At 47.5% G+C, this 20956-nt stretch overlaps 1 protein-coding gene across 1 annotated transcript in view; it reads left to right on the forward strand.

Annotated features, from left to right (window-relative positions):
- LOC144154228 (ribosome biogenesis protein bop1-A) overlaps window positions 1-20956 on the forward strand; it is a 53210-nt gene that overhangs the window by 20673 nt on the left and 11581 nt on the right. The window contains exons 11-14 of the mRNA XM_077685831.1: window positions 1602-1671; window positions 2954-3086; window positions 8009-8112; window positions 8350-8564. Coding sequence (XP_077541957.1) covers window positions 1602-1671; window positions 2954-3086; window positions 8009-8112; window positions 8350-8564 — 522 coding nt within the window. The remainder of the gene's footprint in view (window positions 1-1601; window positions 1672-2953; window positions 3087-8008; window positions 8113-8349; window positions 8565-20956) is intronic.

Below are 20956 nucleotides of genomic sequence, written 5' to 3' on the forward strand. Positions count from 1 at the left end.
TATTTTTCAATTTTTTGTGGTTGGTGCTGGTGACCCTGAGGTGCAGTTTTAAGGGATACAACAGGAGGAACAGTGGGGCCGGCAAGATGTTGCTCATCACAGCCCAGCAGCTGCCCAATGAGCTCGAGTTTTAAAGCGAACTGATAAAAGTTTTTTTTTGTGTCATTTGGGGTTTGATATGTCTGCAAATATACCGTGACCAGAAATAGTTCGATACAAAGGATATTTCGATGTCAACGGGTTCGATTGTATTATGTTTAACAATAAAGCTGCTGGCTACCATGAGTGCCGATTACCTGTGGTGATTATTTCAGAGTTTTAATGCCGGCTGTAAAGAGGTTGCTGGCAGCAAGAAGTGGTGACAATGTCCACAGTTAAAAATACCAAGAAATTGCCGAGCACGCAGGTGAGCGCGGGCCTCGCAGTGACCGCCCGGCAGTTAATAAAACGAAGAAAAATCCTAGCGCTGGTGTGTGCGTGCCTTGCACTGACTGTCCTGTGTCCCCTGAGCACATTTGTCAAGCCAGCATAGCCACTTAGGGAGATTGGCCGAGAAAATGGCCAAACTCCAGCGTTCACCGTAATTGTGTAATTGTGGCAACAGTTGCTCGGAATGAGAAAGACGCGTCATAGCATGCACTCCTCCAAGGTGAGGTCCAATGATTATCACGTCCAAAAAATGAAAGAAGCTCACACTTATAGCAACATTGATGCAGTAAAGGCCGTTGCGGCAGGGAAGAAGAAGCAAATCAGCTGCAATCGTGGACTTAAACCTTCGTGATGGTTGTGAAGGTTGCATACAGCTTCGCTACCTTCGAGTCTTGCGCGTCAGTGTGCACTTCCTTCATTTTTTTTTAACCGCTAGACAACTGCCATGGCCGAGAGGGGTATATTTATATACTGGGTGCTATAATCTTCCCATGCAGGCCAACTTTTAGTTTTACGGATAATATAGGTTCTTAAGGGCCAACTGCACTCAAAATTGCAACCTCTTAAAAACGTTATTGCCGTATAGTCTGCCGAAAAAGACTGCGCGATACCAAATATGACAGCTGAAATACGTGTCTCCATGGCACGAACAACTATGAAAAATCGGAGATTTCAAAACTGAAATTGAGAAGAGCGCGGCCATTATGGCCAGGCTGAAGTGATGTTCCAGCTGGCACAGCTGGCAAGCGAACAGCCGCACGCGGCCTGCCGGGGCAAACGTGCACTCAACGCTTCGCCCTCGCTGCAGCCCTAGCAGAAGTGTGCCCAGTGGCACTCAACTGGTTCTCCTGGCTGGCCGTAGGAAAAAGCCTAGGGCCGGCCACAGTGTCACTTCCGCTTCATGGCTGTTTGCGCGGTCCACCGGCAGGGGCAGCATCGCCTGCAACAGAGTTTTTTTGAACGTCTCTAACTAACTAGCAACGCATTTCACGGGGCTACCAGTCATGTCCCAGTTAGTTTGGTGGTACATACTGTACGTTCAAAGTAAGGTTGGCCGAGGTGAAATTTGAGTGCAGTTGGGCTTTAATATTCTTAGATATTGTACGTGGCACACTGGCTGAGTCTATGCACATTTTTGAGAGGTCAACTTTTTATCGCTTGCTTCTTTCCAGGTGTATGAGGGGCATACTGACTGTGTTCGAGGCCTTTCCCTGGAGCCGGCCGGGCAGTTCTTTGCGTCAGGTGTGTAAAAACTGTGCCCTTTTACCAGGTTTTTGCCTAGCTGGTAACTAATTAAAGGCTTATTTTTTACTGGTCCAGATGGTGTTCTAGTTTTCTATCTAATACATCAATGCAGAGAAGCCAACTTGGAACTTCCAGCTTTGCCACGCATTGCCGTGGTAAAACAGGCTACATTGTTACTGTGCTTTTTCGCTTTTTTATTCTTGATATGACCCGAGTGAGTTCACATGAAAGGCCATTCAATTTTGGGTGAAATGTGAAAGGTACCATGTACTCATTATAAAGTAAGCCCCTATCATGCCATGCTGTCGGCTTAAATAAGCCATCCGGAAAGAAAACATTAGTAAATGGAAAGGATCATGTGCACTGTCTTTGTGTGCCCCAAGCTGCTATATTTACCATCTTTCTAACTTGCTACTCTGTGATGAAATTGATTCAAATGCCTTCAGCATCGACATCACACATCAGAACACAAGCGTTTATTACTTTTTTTTTTTTTTTTTGCTCCATTTTGCCACAGGGCATAGGTAACAGGAAAACAATGGACAAAACAGAACAGGGGTACGACACAGAAGGCAAGCAAACAAAAGAGAAAGAAAAACACACAATGTGAGGCACTACTTTGCTGGCAGTGTGACTGGCATAACATTTAGGTCGAGACAACTCTTTGTGTGGCTCCATCTCCAGAGGTGCAAAGAGGGAAAGGGCGGTTGTTGTTATCACAAGACTTCAAATGGAATGGGCAAACGAAAGGCTGCATTATCTGATTTTCTGTGGCCATATTGGAGGGGAGAGGGCAGCTCTTACTGCCTGTCACAACAACCTCTGGGGAAGGGAGCGCCGAGACATGGACCAGCAAGGCCGGCTGCAACATAGCCCCCGGCCGTCAAGGTGGCCCCTTTGGTCGCTGTTCGGGCCTATCTGCATGCAAGGAATACGTTGGGACCCATGAGGGCCCCCACATCAAGTAGTGATCATGAGCACAAACAGCTTGTTTGTTCACGAGAAAAAAAAAAGAATGAAGAAACAAGCTGCCCATCCACGCATACATTCTAGTGCCTAACTCATGCACCTTCACTTTTACTGGTCGCTTTCTTTTGGCTGCCTGAGTCTAAGCTTTGTCTGCTTTTGCAACACTTTCAGTCTGATTGTCTAGATGGGCTGGCACAATAGAGCGCAAAAATAATACACAATTTCCAGGAACCCCCCAAAAAGAATTCCGCAGCAGATGGTGAAAGAGATCTTGCCCCCTTCTTCATGTTCTGTCTTTTGGAAACTGCAGGCAGCGATGATGGCACGGTACGCATTTGGGAAGTCCTGACTGGCCGTTGTCTGAAGACCTTCAAGTTTGAACATCCTGTCCGAGGAGTCGCCTGGTGTCCCAATCAAAGCATCTGCCTGGTTGCTGTTGCACTGTGAGCTGTTTCTCATGCAGCTTGTGCGGTGCCAAGGGCAACTAAGGCTCACTTTTATAATTCCTTGCATATAAAAGAGCCCATTGGTGCATTTCTTTCACGTTGTGCCCATACTAAAGCCAAGCTGAGCCGCCTGCAGGCACTGTGCATCCATGCTGCAAATCCTGTTGCACACTGGTCGAATCAGTGATGGGCTGACACTTTTGAGTCGGCAGGGCTAGACATAGCTTTATGTCGAGCTTGCAGCTGTGCCTTTACAACACTGGTTCTATTGTGCGAGGAAATGTTCAGTAGATGTGTTGGGTCGTTGACTGCACTACAAACTATGCAAACTTGTCAGACCCCTCAGAGCCAAGCCAGTTCACTTTTTCTGGTTTTCATCACAACAGTTCCTGCACTAACGAAAGCGTATTTTTATGGCGACAGCCATTGATGCGGGGCGCTGTTGTTTTCACGAGTGTGCTTCCTTCACTGTCTGCCGGCTAAACAGCTGGCCGGAGCTTCGTAGTCTTTCTGTAGTATTCGCAACAGTCAACATATGCTTGAAAGAATTCACAGTGTAAAACTGCAGGGCACCATAGCAGTCTCCTGAAAGAACTCCTGACAGGTGACGGGACAGTCCTAACTAAACTCACGGGCCTTGTCGATCAATGTAACGAGCCACTCACTCAAGGCAATGCAATGGCAAACACAACTGGTCTCCCCAAAGTATCAAGAAGGCTCAGAGAGGTTGTCAAGGGGTGACATGATGGCGGTCACTGTGCTTTAATTACTGCAACCTGCAGCAGGTTGCTGTAATTCATTGCAGATGTTTATTCTTTATTTATAGAACTATAGTGTAACATTTAAAATATGCTTCCTTCTTTTTAGCAGTCTGCTCTCTCATCAAGACATGAACACGATGCTCCCCCCCTTTCCCCCCCCCCCATTTTTTTTTTCTTTAAAGAGACCATAATGACAAAACACAACCCTGTTTTATTATAGAATAGTAGCATGCCCCCTCCCCCGGCCAAAGAAAAAAATGGTACATGTGACATCATTGCTGGTGCTGGTAATCAAAGCGGCTGCTGTTACTTGAGCTTCTCCTCTTCTTCACAGTCGCCATTAAAGCTAGCGACCTTTATGATCACCCCTCTCTACACGGAGGTCTTTGCTCTTGGCATCAACATTCCCATGAGGGGAGATACTAAAAACGGTTATCAGTTCATTAACTCGATGTTGGCATTCAAGTGGTATGATTACATGGAACTACAGTTGAACCCCGCAATAACGAAATCTGGCGGGTGCGAAATTCCCGCCACAACAAAATATTTTCGGATCCCTGGCGAACGTCCATAGACGCCCATGTATTTCATATCTTTCGGCAACGAAATGTTTTTGGGGAGCGATCCCGCATTAATGAAATTCGCTGCTAGTCCGGTCGGCATTTTACCTACAAATTAGAGGTTATCAGTATCCACAAAGTGCCCAAATGTGTGTGTGTGTTTTTTTTTTTTTTTTAACTTAAGTTATGTAAACTTTCGCCAGTACGCTTGCATGGTCGCCGCCATATTTGTTTAAAAAAAGACCATGCAGCAGGCAGCCACGAAGGCAGCCTTGTAGCGACACCACCAGGGGGCAACACATGGTGACTCATGATGCGGCTTTGGCCTGGGCTACGCTAGCCCGCTACCGCAGAACAGAGCACATGGGTTTGTTGTGTGTGCGCCGATCGGCACCTTTTCTCTCAGTAACATGCCTCTGCCAGGCCAAAAGTAAAGTTTTTATTGCTACAAGTAGGGCAGCCATCATCACCCAAGTCAATGGCCCAAGTGAAGCAAAGGAGGATAGCGCCTACGAGTTTAGAACTGCCTGCCGCTTGCCCTACCATTTTGAAAGTTAGAACATCACTCTTTAATGGCGCATGTACACAAAACAAAACAGTGACAGCTGTGGCCTTTCTGGACGTCAACAAAGCGGTGCTCGCTTAGCGTTGTGAACAGCATTGGAACAACGAGGTGCCGCTGTATGGCAAAGGTCGACAATCACAAAAAAAGCTGGACTTCACTTGCATGCTCGGACATACTCGGTGCCGAAGGCCAAGGAGAAAAACGTGCAGAGAAGGCGAACCCGTGGGATGTTTGGGATGCATTTGACACGATACCGTCGTTCTTAGGCACTCACACCAAATAGTAAATAACCATTTCTTGTAGCGTGAGAGCTGAGCTGCAAGTTGTAGCAAGGTATGGCTCGCAAAATAATAGAACCGACTTTCGAAAATAAATTTTCGGCTTGGGGACGATTTTTCTGTAGTTTGTTTTATTCTCGCAACAACGAAATTCCCGCAAAAATGAATTTTCTGGGCTTTCCTGGTGTTTTCGTTTTTTGCGGGGGTCGACCAGGGTTCGTACAGGTCCTTGAAAACCTTGAAAACCAAGCACCTTGAGAGCCTGGAATTTTTTCCTTCTCCTTGAAAACCCTTTATTTGTTCGGGCAACAAAGGTTAAACCCGATTACGAGAGCGGGTCTTCGTGGCTTATATCAGTGTGGCCCTGCACCTTCCAAATCCAAAACATGTTTTTTTCAATATAAAGCCAGCTTAGAGGTGCAGTAGTGCTGCTTTATACAGCTTTTACAGTTTAAAGTGAGCTTGGGAGCACAGGCGTGCTGCTTTATATAATGGCTTGTACGGAAAGAAATCCCTGCATCGGGCAAGGCAGAAATTAGCACCAGTCCCCTTCCAATTTTCTGTACTACTTTCTGCATTGCCTTATCCTGTTGTTCATTGTACATATCTTCCCGTTGCTTTTCCCCGCCATAGCTATGCCCTACTACATTTCGAAAATGAACGGTACTTACACTCCAGAGTGAAATAAAAATGAGTACAGATAAGCAAAACTCTGAATATGAGAACACAGGGCATCTAGCTCCTAAGCTTTACTAGAATATTTTATTTTGATGGGTGTGATGGTAGGCAGAGCCAATAGAGTCGTCGCCCCTTAATGAACACAGAAATTTGGGGTTGAGAATGGGAAAAATACGAAGTAAAGAGAAAAAATAATGGCGGGGATATTAAGTTATCTTCCTCGCTATCCGAGACTCCGTATTAGAGCATTTGCAGCGCTCCAAAAAGTTCAAGATGTGGCTAAGTAAAGCTCCCTCAGTATTGCTGTGGTTATGGCTAAACTTGTGCACTTACAAAGGGTGGAGCTGTTCCAAAACAATTTTTCTTGTCATTTTTTAAGATGTGAAGAAGCAAATGTAATGAAACGTTAGTACACGTGCTCCCCTGCACCCCTGAAAATGCCTTGTCAGGGCCTTGAAAGTCCTTGAATATCTTTGAATTCTAGGGGTGTGCGAATGCCTAGTAACTTGCAAAAGCTCCCCTGCACCCCTGAAAATGCCTTGTCAGGGCCTTGAAAGTCCTTGAATATCTTTGAATTCTAGGGGTGTGCGAATGCCTAGTAACTTGCAAAACGAATATCGAATCGAATTTGGAAATAAAAGCCAAATATCAAATCGAATATTGAATATCTTCGGGTGGTTTTTTTTTTTTTTTTTTTTTTTTTTTTTTTTTTACAGGTTTTGATTTTTTATATGTTTTTGTACAAAAGCAGAAGCTACTTCGCATGTTCGGGAGACATAGAATGCACTTTTGAACTCGGAGCAGCGGTACTCCAGGAATCTGGAGCGGGCACAATACGCAATTGAAAAGAAAAAAGAGAGAGAGAGAGAAAGAGAGGGGGGGCACTTGCACTGGAGTTGCTGTACTGCAATCATAGGCAACGACTATACACTGCCTTGTAACTCGGAAACGAGCACTTTGCAGGCATGAACGCGAAAACACGGCACAACCACAATCGTGGACCACAATGAGGCACTTCTTCAGAAGCACATGGGCAGCGTGAAGCGTGAATACTACATTGCGGAAGGAAAGCTCGCACTACAGTCGCCGTGCACAAGCTTGCGCTATCCACTGTGGTCTGAAAAACAAGTACACACGCAGTAACCATACAGCACCCGCATTAAAAACAGCCACAACCGCTGTCAACACGGTGGCGGTCTTTACCGGAAGCTACCCTAACATGTAAACATCCACTAGCAGAATTCAAAATGGCGGCCAGAGTCGACGCCCACGGCTTGAAAACAAGATCTTATCGATGCAATAGCAGATTACTCCATGCAGCGGGATAAAATTTACGGCCGCTGCAAGGCGTGCTGGTCGAAATCGCTATTTGGATGAAACTTGCCAAGCAGACGGTGTAGCAGCAGTACGTTAGCGTGCGCCGACGTATCGCTTTCACAAATCCAGGGAACGTTCGGAAACTCCAGTCTACTATTCGGAAAATCGAATAGTAGATATTCGATTCGCAAATCGAATTATTTGTGGAGATACTATTCTATTTGTATTCAAATATTCGAGTATTCGCACACCCCTATTGAATTCTTGTCACTGAATCCTGTACGAACCCTGGGTTCGATTGTAGAGGTATTGCTACAATCACGCAGTCATATTTCTTTGCGGGGACTTTGGTCAGCAGCCATCAAGGGCACAAACAAGTCCCCGTGACATCATATGAGCTGAATGAGAAAGTGCCTGGGGAATTGCCACTACATCTGTTTTTCTTGTTATCTAGCTTAGTTTGCATTGAAATGGGCATCGTAGTTATTAGGACAAAGCAAATGAACTGAACTTGTATTTTGTCTTCATGGTCTCTTCAAATTGGGGAGGGGTGCTTAGATCTACAGTACATCTTACTTATATTCTAATTTTTTTTAGAACTTGCTCTTTACCAAAGGTAGGAGAGTGCTTAGAATGAGAGTGATCTTTCATTGAAGATAGGCCAGCTGTGGCACATTAGCATGCCTCCAGTCAAAGCAGTGTGTGGTATCTGGTGGCAGAAAATAAGTCTGGTGTTATACAAAGAATGCATTTTATGCAGGGAAAAGACCGTCCACATCATCAATCCTGGTGTCGGAGACAAATTGGTGCTGAGCAACACTGACACAGTCCTTTCATCCTTGCCCGAGGAAAGCAAACCCTCTGGTAAGAACAGGACTTCTGATGCAAGCATGTCGGTTGGTTTTAAAAGGGGCAATTGCCCATTTTTCAATGCGGTTTCTGCAAAAGTGGCACAGCAGTAAACCCAGAATGCCCAGGAGAATGCGCAAGTCAGTTATCCCTCAGTATTCTTTTAGATAGTCGCAAGCTCATGGATAAAATAATGCTGCATAGTTCAGTTCCAGTGGCGCGGCACCATTTCACACAATATTCTGTTTACAGAAGGCACCAAGTTCACAGCAGCCAACTGGGAAGCAGTGTCACCAGCATCTGAGGAGTTCACCAGCCAGGGACTGCGGTTGAGTGTGGTGCACCGCCACACAGTGTCCCAAGTGACTTGGCATGCCAAGGGCGACTACTTTGCTGTGGTGCTTACTGGCGGCAGTGGTGGCGAGAGTGGAGTAGTGATCCACCAGCTCTCCCACAGGAGATCCCAGGTTTGAGGCATTGTTTTTCTTTTCTCTGTTCAATTTGTTGCGGTGGCAGAACATGAAAACACTAATGTTTGATGTTAAAGGTTTGTCATGCCTAATTGTGAAGAAAAGTTCATTAACTTTGCTGGGATTTTTAATTTATTCTTACTTCACTGTATTATTCCTTAATAGTAGTACCGTAAAATTCTGAGCAAGTGCCCCCCTGTAAGCAAGTCAAGATCATCGGCGAAAAGGGGGGGGGGGACTATGCGGAAATTTGACATTAGCAAGGATTTAGTGGGGGCCCTTACACAAGGGGGGCAAGGGAGGGGGTGCTTGTTCAGAATTTTTCAGAAAAACGAAAAACGTGGGTATTATGTGATTTTGCCTATTATTGCTTCCACCATGTTAAATCTTTTTTGGTGTACTTTGCTGTTATTTCACAATTTCTCTCAATAGTTTTTGTGTTATTTTGTGCCATTCGCCAAATGTTTTCTTAGCAGCCAATCTTGAAATCACGGAAGCCCCAGTCTTTGTGCAAACTGTGCAACTGTTTGCAGCCACATTTGTAATTGCACTGGCTTTCATGGTACTGTGGCACCCTCGGGACCCTGTGTAAACATCGTATGATAAGGTTGTACACAGTCTTGCCTGTCAGGTAGGCTAGGAACTTATTGAAACTTCCATACATATTTGGTCCGTAACTTGTGTCCTGGTGTAATTTCCAAACCCCTAACTGGAATCCCAAATTTTTAGATGCGAACGCATCTCATTCACTCGCCTTGTCCCTGCATCCATCCGGCGTTGTCGGCATCCACCCCTCCCCCATTCTCCTCGCCGCGCCAGCTGCGCTCTCCGCCACTCACCCCCTCTCCTATCCGATAGCAAACACTCTCTCGCGAGGGGCATTGGATTGGATTCGATTGGCTTGGATTGGATTAAAGTGGATTGTGTTGCGTCATAGCCGCGGCAGACGCACTGGCGCCGGCGCGTCCCCTCACCATTATGTGTGCTATAAAACGCGGTGCCTGCGCCGCTCCACTCCATCGTTCCAGCGCCGTTCCTCCTCTGTCCAACGCTGCAACGTGAACCCCCTATGCATCTCATCTACGCAGGGGTTCTCGCGAGGGGAGGTGGTAGTTTTTTAAAGTGAGAAATGATTGCTTGCAAATGGTGTGAGATTCAGGTCCCCTCTAACAGAAAACTAAGTACAGTGTAAACCGCTTATAACGTATGTCGCGGGAGCCGCAAAAATCCGCACTACAGTTAAACCTCGGTGTAATGAACTTCAATGTAACGAAACCGTCGATGTAACGAACCACGGAATTTTTTGTAACTTCAAGTGTATGCACACCATGTATATTTACCCTCTGTGTAACGAAGTCTCGTTTGCTGGAATTTCAATGTAACGAAGTTTTATGGAAAACTAGGCACGAAATTTAGGTTGTAGAGGTAGATTTTGGGAGACGCAAGCGCCGAAATGGGGTCTCAATAAAACGCGAACGGCGGCACGGGCCACCCAATGGCACGGATGGTGCGAGCCACGGAGTCTGTGAGCAAGCTCCTTGCCTACAAACTGCGTGGCGTGCATACACGGCTGGCGCACTGTTTTTGTTTCTCATCATCATCATCATCATCACCAGCCTATCTACGCCCACTGCAGGGCAAAGGCCTCTCCTATTATTCTCCAATTACCTCGGTCCTGTGCCAACTGTGACCAATTTATCCCCGCAAACTTCTTGATCTCATCTGCCCATCTAACTTTCCTGCCGCCCCCTGCAACGCTTGCCTTCTCTAGGGATCCACTCTGTTGCCCTTAACGACCAGCGGTTATCTTGCCTTCGCATTACATGCCCTGCCCGCGTCCATTTCTTCTTCTTAATTTCTACTATGTCTTTAACACCAGTTTGCTCCCTGACCCACTACCAGTCATGGGCACAAAAGTAACAGTGTTACAGTTACAGTTACCTAACCCAAAAAAGTAACTCTGTTACAGTTACAGTTATAAATTTTCCAAAAGTAACTAATTACTGTTACAGTTACTGCAAAAAAGTAACGTCGTTACTTTTCCGTTACTGTATAAAACTAAGTATTAGCTAAAAAGATTTGGCTTATTTAACCGAAACGTACGAAGGCATGCAGGTAGTAAAAATTACGCCTAGAAAAGCCTCCACGAGGGGATCCTAAAATGATGCACACTCATGCCCAAACCAACAATCGTTGTGTAGCATCATTTTTTTATTACGGAAGTTTTGCTATCCATCATAAGGAACTTTATTTTTTGGTTGCTGCACTCTCACTGCAAGAAATTTATTTGCAATTATCACTGTAGCATAGAATTAGTTGTTTTTCAAAGTTGGAATCAGAAAGGCCGAACTTATACTATACCGAGCTGGAGGACAACACAGCCGAAACACTCTTTCAATGTCAACTTAATTTATTTTCGCCTACAATGCCGTCGCTTGACCGCCCCGAATGAAAAAAAGGGGGCGGAGGTGGCGGAGGTGGCGGATCGACGGAAGGCCCCTGGAGGAAAGGGGAAACGGACGTCGGAGTACATCGGTTGTCGAGGTGTTTTTGAAAGATACTAAAAAAAAGCACTTCGTTAACTTTTTATTTCGTACTTGTGGTCGGAGACGGAGACCAATTTGAGCCTTTGCCGAAGCGACGTTTGTCCGTGGGCCCTCGGAGTCGTTCTCCCGCCCCAACCCCCAGCCCCCATCCCCGGAAGGAGTAAAGATATTTCCAAAGGGAATAGAAACTGAAATGAACGCTTTACTGTTTTCCCCCTCTCCTTACTCCCCCCCGTCCTCACAAAGGCAGATTTTGCCGTCTCGACCGGAAAAAACTGCTCTCACAATCACAGCCTTCCACAGCAATCACATCGCCGATCCCAGGAACCCCTCGGATCCCTTCGTTTGCTTCGAGGCGTAGGCCGAACGAAGGTCGCCCAAGTATTCCTTGCACCCAACATTCAAAAGCAGATGTAGCTACTGTGTTCGTTTCGCCTACAGCCCTCGAAACGAAGTCGCGAGGCTTTCCAGCTTTCCAAGAACATTTCTTCGTGCAGTGGCAGTGTGGTCAGACGTCTGCCGGCAGAGATGCTGGCTGGTGTGAGGGCACTCGGGGGCCACCACCGTTGGGGTCGTCGTATGTGTGGAGCGGCATGAAATTTATTACTTCCTCGACCTCGTTCGAGCACTTGGTACAGCTCGATGAAGCCTCTAGACCAGGGGTGCCAAACGCGTGGTCCCAAATACGGGCAGGAGTCTCTAAAGCGAACAATGGTCGCAAGCAACTGCGACTTGTGAATCGAACACTCTACAGCGCGCACAGGGCTGGACGAGCGCGAGGCCGCCGAGAGACTCCAAATTGTTGTAGAGGGGGCTCATGTTCTTTGGAATGGGTGAAATTTTAGGAGCTTTGCGTTGTTCTGTAACGGGGCTGCACGTCGCTAATGAGAAAGCGACGTCCTGAACGGAGTTTTCCAGGCTTTCGCGAAAGTGAAAAGGTTTCAGTGCGTTGTTCGGCATTTGTGGGTGTTTGTTTTCCTGTTTCCCTTTGTGTCAAACACTTTTACTGCACTCCAGATGTGGTGAAAATGGTGCAGCCGCGCGTCGGACATCAACATGCATCCCCGTGCGCTTAGGCGCGTGTCGCAGCGTTATTTATGGCCTGAGTGAGACGATCTCGCGTTGCTGAGGAAAATACTGCAGCTTAGAAACTTTGAGCCCTTAGTAGACCGCGTGGGACACCACGCACACATGCGCGCCTAAACATTTCTAGTCCAGATGTTTTTCACCCATGAGAAGGAAGTGAGCTGGCATAGATGAAGTAGACGAAGGTTCTGCGGAAGAGAGGCCGAAAAAGTGAAACGCGCAAACTGTACATTGGTTGTTAATGAGTGTTGCAGAAGGATAATTTTTTTATCGAAATAAAGTAACTGTAACGATATTTCTCGTTACAGTTACTGCACAAAAAAGTAACAGTGTTACAGTTACAAGTTCCTATAACTTAAAAGTAACTAGTTACAGTTACAAGTTACTGAAAAAAGTAACTAGTTACCGGTAACGCATTACTAGTAACTAGTTACTGCCCAAGACTGCTCACTACGCTCTCTTCTTGTCCCTTAATGTTACACCTATCATTTTCCGCTCCATGGCCCGCTGAGTCGTTCTCAATTTAAGTTGAACCCTCTTAGTGGGCCTCCAAGTTTCTGTCCAAGTTTTTGTTTCTATCGGAGCTTAATCGTCTAAGCGGGCATCAGCGTGAATCGAACAGAGCGTTTTCTCCCCTTAAAGGGACACTGAAGTGATACGTAAACATTGCGGGATTACTAGCGCAAATTGTAGCCCGGAGTCCTCAGGCCATGTTTCGACCACTCTGGGCGCGTTTACGCGATTTTATTTAGTAGAAAAATTAATTCGAAAATGCTGTCCTCCTCTCTTTACGCTCGCCCATTTTCTGTGGCGTTTTCGTGTGACGTCAGGAGGTGCCGAGCTCGCAATTGGCTGCGCTACTGCACGGCTCCCCGGCCTTCAGACAGAGTCAGTCGGCCCAGCGTTTCGTCCGCCGGCCGCCGACGGGTTGTCGCAATTCGTTCGCTCAGTTGAAACGAAGCCAGGACACCTTTGTGAATGGAAGAATGTGCCTTTCTTTACTTGGTTAGTTTGTACACTGTATCTAGCTCCAAGTCAAGGTCGCTTCACACAAGCGCTGCACAAGCGCACATGCGACGCTTCGCTGACTGGTACGCCAGTAGGAAAATATAAGGCCTCTTGAAGGCGGGAGAAGAGTCAGCGAAGTCAATATAGGTACTAAGGAAATAAAATCAACTGATATTTTTACCGTAGAGCGTAAAACTAGGGTGCGCGAAGCACTTTTTTGCGCTGGGCGAACAACCACAGCGGTCAGCAGCACGACTACGCTTCTGCGAACGCTTTTCCGTCTACGAAATGCAATTGCTAGACGTGAGCTATTGTGGAAACTCGGGGTACGCTTATTGCACGAGCGCAATACAACAAATAGTCACCTAAGCTGCTTGAAATGCCAAAACTAAATAAAAATGTAAACGTGTTGTACAATATATACCTTATATTACCGAGGTCTGCTGAGCCGGTCTCGTGGCCTCGTGGTCTGGGGCTCTAGGTGTGTTGTCGCAAGTGTTTTGCAGGTCAGGAGTTCGAGTCCCCGCGGGTACGTGCTTTTTTTTTTTTTTTTTTTTTTTTCTGTAAGTTAACTTTTCCGTTTTCTGCCTATGTTTTCTACATTGAGTTCACCTTTTTTTGGGGCCGCAACGTTCATGGCTCCACGAACTAGTTCACAGAACGCGCGCAGGCCGGCACTGGCGCGCTAGCGAGTTCTCGTTGGCGTGCTGTTGCAATAAGCACCGACTGCTTGCGGGCAGTGGGCACAGACCAGAATGAACAGACCCTTGGCCTGGTGCGAACACGCTTTTTACGGTACAGGCATGAGTGAGGCAAGCTCCAAATATGGGGGAAAAGCGCATGACATTTGGGCGTCTGCGGGTACGCGGAGGGCGTCCATGCACTGCGTAGGCCTCGGCTAGTGAATGCTACGATTCCAAGTTGTCCTCGGAGGCTTATCTTTATGCATTTCCACAGCTGACAACATGGCAGAAGCGCGGTACGATGATTACTGAGTTATTCAGAATGTCCATCCAACAACGCCACCAGTTGTGTTTTACATAACCGAAACCGAAACTCGTTTGGTTGCTCACCTTGGGCATCGTCCAATCACGGTGCCCGCTCCTCCTAACGTCACAGCTTTAGTTGGTGCGGCCGCCGCAAACCGCGCATGGTAGTTTTTCTTCTTTCGCGCTTTGTAAAATAATTACCGATTTGTCAACCGGATAAACGATGAAAAGTGTGCTAATTTGAGCCAGTCTACGCAGTCCAAGCAAAAACGGGAGCTTGACAAATTCACTTCAGTGTCCCTTTAAAAACGCAAAACGCGCCCCGCCGCAAGCCACAGGCCCGCTGACACAGCCGCGGAGGCCACCCGCGCAATGCTATTAGCTCCAGCGACCGCTTCTAACTGCTCGCTGAAACGCAACTCGAGGGGCAAGCGAGAGGGGCACGCAAGAAAAAAAGCGGATAACTTGAGCAAAATTTTCACTGTAAAACGTCACACGCGCCGCTTACGAAAGCGCCCATCAAATATCCTACGCGGTGGTAAGCCTAATCGCCTCTGGCGTTGCCACCGTTGCCGCATGCCGCCACTTTGCCCTTCGTTCGAGTTTGGTCATACTTGTTTTGGTTCATTGTTCCAGCAAGCATTTGTGAACCTCTATGAGCCTTGCACGCGTGTTTTTTTTTTTTCACACCCGTGCAAGCGATTGCGTGCCGACGATGGCCCTGCCTCAGTCATGAAGTGACTCGCGCTGCGCGCGGCAGTGAGAGGAGCCTGACCAGTTTCGCCAATGGGGAGGCGCGCACCCTATGGCGGGAACTTCGAAGCGCTCGGGGATGCCGGCTGGCCAGACGATAAGGCTTACCACCGCAGAGGATATTTGATGGGCGCTTTCGTAAGCGACGCATATGACATCTTACAGTGAAAATTTTTTTCGGCTTTTTTTCGTAATGGTGATTACTAATTAACGGTTATTCTGGCTAGTCAATGAGCGGAAGCGGTTCGTTCGGCTGGGTAAATATCAAGAACGACTGCCCTCGCTGCTTGTTGTGAAGCGGGCGTGTTCAAGGTAGTGGCTTGGAGTTCCGTTTGACGGAGTACTCAGAAAATGACGCGCGTAGCGCGCGGCAGTGGGAGGAGCCTGCGACTTGTGCCATTGGGGAGGCGCGCGCCTCATGGCGGCAGTTTCGAAGCGCTCGAGTCAGCCGGTTGGCTCCGCCAGCATAGACCGCCAGAGATGTTTAGGCCTACCACCCCGGCAGATACTGCATGGGCGCTTTCACTAGCTGCGCGAATGATGTTTTGTAGTACCGTTTTCACCCAAAATTATAAGCTCCTTTACCGCTCAAGCAACTTCGTGCGTGTCTTGAGTGGCATTTTAGAGAGCGCTTAGGAGCGGTTGCTTGTGCTCCCGACACCATAGTTTCCCGACACCACTTCGCGGCCAAAGCTGCCGCCATGTTCCCGCCACCGGCCGCGCCACGCACAGCGTACCGGTGGTTCCGCTGCAGCGTCAGCGCGCCTGTGGCTTGCGCGGCGCGTTTTCGCGGGCAGACCCAAGCGGTCAAACCGCTTCCGCTCATTGACTAGCCAGAGTCACCGTTACGAATCACCGAATCACCATTACGAACTAGAGGTGATCGGAACTCTGGCGATGGACACGTCTGCCTTGGCTCTATTGAGCGGTAGCGGAGCAGCCGGTTGAGTGCAAAATCAAGACCGACTGCTCTCCCCGCATCAATTGTAAAGTGGGCAAGAAGTTAACTGTTGCAAAACGCTGGCGCAACCACGCAAAAAAAAAAAAAAAAAAAAAAAAAACATGTCCAGGGGGAATCGGAACGTTGTTCAATAGCGCCATTATCCGAGGCGCAACCCCTACACCAAATCTGAAGACTGAGCACGGCGTCTAATCAGCCGGTTTTGCTTTCGTCTAGACGGAACTGTACAAATTTCACGCCGGCTCCGTCTGGACGGAACGCTAAGCTCTCAGTTGTATTCCGTCTGGACGTAACGCTAGCCACAGCCTTCCGAAAAACCGCACTATAAACGGTATTGTGCTTCGCCAACCGCATTTTAAGCTGTATGCGTATGCATTGAGTTCTATGGGAAGCAAACCGGTAGCCACAAAAACCCGCGTTATATCCGGTCCCACACTATAAGCGATTACGTTATAAATGGTCTACACTGTACAATTTATTGAAAGAGAATGTGTGATAAATTCTTCTTTCCTGAAACAGTGCTTGTGTCATTGTTGAGCATTTACTGTATTTACTCGCATAATGCTCGCACTCGTGTGATGCTCGTACTCCTAATGTGAGCTGCTGGAACTTGGATTTTTGTTTCCTGGCATAATCCTTGCACCCCCAAAATTGTATCCAGGTTTGTTCGCGCATATTGTTCGCACAACCCACAGTTGCCCCTTCGTTGGAGAAGCAGCACTGCAGTAGTCACTCCAATTATTTGTCGAGAGCTCGCTTTCTGCTATTTTGAGAACTTTTTCCTCGCTTTGTTCTGTGCTGGTTTCGGTGCCACTTTGCCATGGGGCAGTAAGGAATCTAAGGGTGGTAAGGGCTAGGAATCTTCATCTAAGTTGCTAATTGAAGCAGCCTTCAAATCTCTAGGTCCCCCGAAAAGATTTCGCTGCTGTGAAAGTTTATAAAATAGTACCATCAACGTACTTTTCCCTATTGGCACAAATTATCAGGCCCCGCCTGCACAGCGGACCCTGCTTAGCGAGTCACTCCCAACGCGCGCATCTTCTACCCAAGCCCATTGCTTCAAGGGAATGCCAAAACAGTGACCGCTGTACGGGTGAAATCGTTTACGTGGGAATCAAAAGACGACACGCAGCATGAAGTTACAAAAAGGGCAGCAATGCACAGCGTCAACGTGCATGAACATGTGCCAAAATGCACCCAGGGGGTCTACCAACCGGGAAAACCGAGAAAACTCAGGGAATTTATGCTTCTATCAGGGAAAATTAGCTCTAAAGGACTGGCTTGTCAAAACTCCGACGAAACAATCTCTGGTCGCCCAGCAAATTGTCTTTGACGCCGTGTCGTCGGCTGGAGGAGTTGCAAGTAGGGGTGTGCGAATACATGAAAATTGGAATATGAATAGAATAGTACCCCCACAAATAATTCGGTTCGCAAAAGGAATATCTAATATTCGATTTTTTGAGCAGTCAAATAGATTTTCCGAATGGGTCCGGCCCTGCAAAATCGAGTGACATTGGCGCACTCTAACGAACTGCTGCTCACCGTCTGCTCATTTCCCATGTACTCGCCAAGCTCAACCCAAATCGTGCTTTCATTGAGCGCTAACTGTAGAGGCCGTGAATTTTATTACACAGGAAGGAGTAATTTGTAGATGAGATCTTTTTTGTATGTTGTGGACTCGGGCCGCCATTTTGAATTCCGCGACCGGATTTTTACACGTTAGAGAATTGAAGCTTCCTGCGAAGCAATTGCTTGTATTCACTGGCGAGGCGCGCATGCAGGCAACTGTGTGAGTGCGCCCTCACTGGTTATATCGGGCTTTGCGGGATAGCGGTACTTGTCCGTGCTAAGCACATGATGTGGGTTGGACGTTGTTACAAAGTCTACCCCATGGAACGCAAAGTAATGCCTCGACTTCAATGTGAGTGCGATTAATAATATCTCTGTTGACACCACCATTGAGAATCGGGTTGAAACGGAGCAGACGACGCACGCCAGTGTTTTTATTTCTTCGGCGTGCGGGCACAGTGGCCCAAGCCGTGCCACGTCTGTGGTGCATCGGCCATGTCTGTGGCCGTTTCCAGTGTTGCCAAGCGAAGAAATTGACAGCTAAACTTTTCATTGAATACCTCCTATTGCCTCCGGTTTTGATGTGTTTTTGAGAGCGTCTCCATTAATTTGAAAACGAAAGAGGTTCTGGCATTTAATGTAGTTGGTGTATGCTTAGTGTATTATTTTATTTGTTTGCGTTCTAGACCCCAGGGGACAATAGTTTTACGACTCCTTTGTTGAACCGATGAGCAGTCAGCGCAAATCGGTCAGTGGTCAGTGCAAGCCATCTCTCCGCCGCATATCCTGCTTCATGGTGTTCCCTGATCGTGGTACCATAGCAAGATGCCCTTGCACAGAGCAGTGCAGGCTCATGCACGGTGATTGTATTGTGAGCCTTTTTTTCCATGACGTATCGCTCAGGGTTCACGCTCTCCATGTGCTTCTGAAGAAGGGCATTATCGTGGTCCGTGATCGTGGTTGTGACACGTTTTCGCGTCATTATTATTCATGCCCGCAAAGTAGGAGTTCAGAAGCACTATCTAGTCGTTCCTATGATTGCAGCACTGCAACTTGTGTCAGTCCTTCTTCAAATGCGCATTGTTCCCGCTCCGGATTTCTGAAGTACCGCCTCGTAGCAGTTTAGCGACTGGGCGGCTGCGAATGAGAGTTGAAAAGCGCGTTCTTTGAGTCATCAAGTAAAACTCATGATTTCCGAATGTACGAAGTAGCTTCTGTTCTTGCACTAGAATCTGTGGAAAATCTAGGCCTGTAAACAATATATTCGATTCGATAGTCAGCTTTTGTCTCTAGTTCCATTCGATATTCAATTCGAGAGGTAATATTCACTATTCGTGCACCCCTAGTTGCCAGTGTGCAGCCTGACCCACGGAGCAAGATAAACAGGAGCGCCGACTTCGCTCTCTCCTGCGGGCTCTTAATGTCCATCGCTCGCGGAGCGCAATGTAGATGGCGCAGCGAATGGTCCAGCGGCTAAGCGGCTGGCGTTCCCTGTGCGCCGGCGGGCGCGTTGGCGGAACGCATTCCGTCGGCTTTTGTCGTCTGCTTCGGCGACAGTAGTTTTGGGCACGGAGTGCTTTGGGCCTGCGGTGGCGCCGCTTCGCGTTCATTGCGCTCCTCCTTCGCACGGCTTGATTAACTTGTTCGACAGCACCTTCTGGGTAACCCGAACCCGAAGGAAGTGAGTGGTCGTACGGCACGGCAAAGATGCGTTAAGGATTGATTTGCATGGCGAGAAAACAAAATGTAGAGCACACATATAGACATATGGCTGCTATACAAACACTACCTTTTGCGCAGTGCTTGCCGAAAATGTGACTCCGTTTTGTAAATTTGTGAACACCAATTCGGCTGTGTTTTAACAGGTTTTACAAAAGGAGAAAGGAGCAACTGGTTCTGATCACTAGCGATTATAAAAGTTGCCTCAGCTTTCTCGCCGTTCTCCAACTTGCGTCCAAAACAGAGTGTGCCTAGAACACGGACCGGCACTCACACGCTCATCAGAAAATAACAGAAACGCGATAACATCACCCGCGACTGCCCGCGACGTAGCAATCTGCTCAAGATCGAGGCCCTGACAGTGCGGTCTTTTCACAAGCCCTCATTTCGCGATATTTGAATTCGTCCGGACCCTATATCTCTGTGGTGATGACTCGCCAAAAGAAAAGGTTTCAGTAGCCGGTTGTTTTGCTGGTCAGCCGCTTAAAGAAAAAAAAAAAAAAAAACGCCGGGAATTCTCGTAGGCTCGAAATTGCAGCCATACAAATCGCAGCATTTTATTTGGAGTCCACAGCGTTATCGACGAGATAACACGACCGTAGAGCGACAGTGAACATCGGGCGGTAAGTTGCGGTATGAGTTACAATGAAGGTTGCGTTTGATATTCTTGGGTGCCTTATCAAGATGACAGTGTTTTTGTACACTTATTACAACAGGGCAGCCGTCCAATTCAGTCATTGGCACATAAATGTGTGTCTCATTGCCGTTTGCCGATGGAGACTCCGGGCGACCCTTGTAAGCATTGTTCGTGCGCGGAAGCGGCATAAATAATTAAGCAGGCGGCCGGAGAGCGGGCCAACAACATAGGGTAATTTTTGCGCTGCATCGATTTGTCGTAAGCAGAATCACGCTAGACTGCATGTTGTGGCGTTTGATATTACTCTTACTCATTCTTTGGTGATTCTAAAGTCGTCGTCGTTCAGTTGCGTCTTACATCTGCTGGGTTAGTACAATATTTTTAGCGGGTCTTCATATTGTCAGAATAAACGCCCCCTGATAGAGAATAAGCGATCGCCATGTATGCGGTGGCGTGCGATTATCTGCGCCGTCTATTCCGGCTGCGCACGGGTGTTTAAATTCCGCGCGTGCAAGCATTCCTCCTGCATAGTAGGACAGGCATACGACAGACGTCGTTGTGAAAGAAATGACGCCTCTGGGGAGAGCGAAGAAGGGAAGAGCCATGTACAGAGGCACAGCGACAAGAGGGCAAACGAAGGAGGAAGAGAGCAAAGGGAAAGCTGGGCGGCCGGCGGCGCGTGGACATTATCGGCCCGAGCAAAAGAATTTTTCTGTGCCACAGTCGGCGCTCCTCTTTATATCTTGCTCCGTGGCCTGACCAAAAGGATGCTTCAAATGGTATGTGGGGCGAATGCGCGGTGGAAGTAAGAGCTGGAGAGGACGAGAAAAGAAAGAGCCAATGCATTGAGGAATCAACAGGAAAGGAAACGTGCCACGGACGCTTTGAAGGACCGTGAGCTCCAAAACCAATGTGGTGGCTGATGCCGAGTTGCAGGTGTCCCTCATATAAACCAAAATAAACTTTTTGAAGCAGTGAAATACAGCACTGTGGCATTGGGCGTGAGCTGGAAACATTTTTTTCAATATTTTTTTCCCTTTGAGTTTTACTAACCACTCCGTTCTGTTTTCTTTTTAAGAAAATAAAAGTCACTCGTTACCATTCAATCTATATTATGTCGT

This window comes from Haemaphysalis longicornis, unplaced genomic scaffold, assembly GCF_048455015.1.
Source record: "Haemaphysalis longicornis isolate Haplotype H1 unplaced genomic scaffold, Haemaphysalis longicornis Haplotype H1 scaffold_1, whole genome shotgun sequence".
NCBI classification, from domain to species: Eukaryota; Metazoa; Arthropoda; class Arachnida; order Ixodida; family Ixodidae; genus Haemaphysalis; species Haemaphysalis longicornis.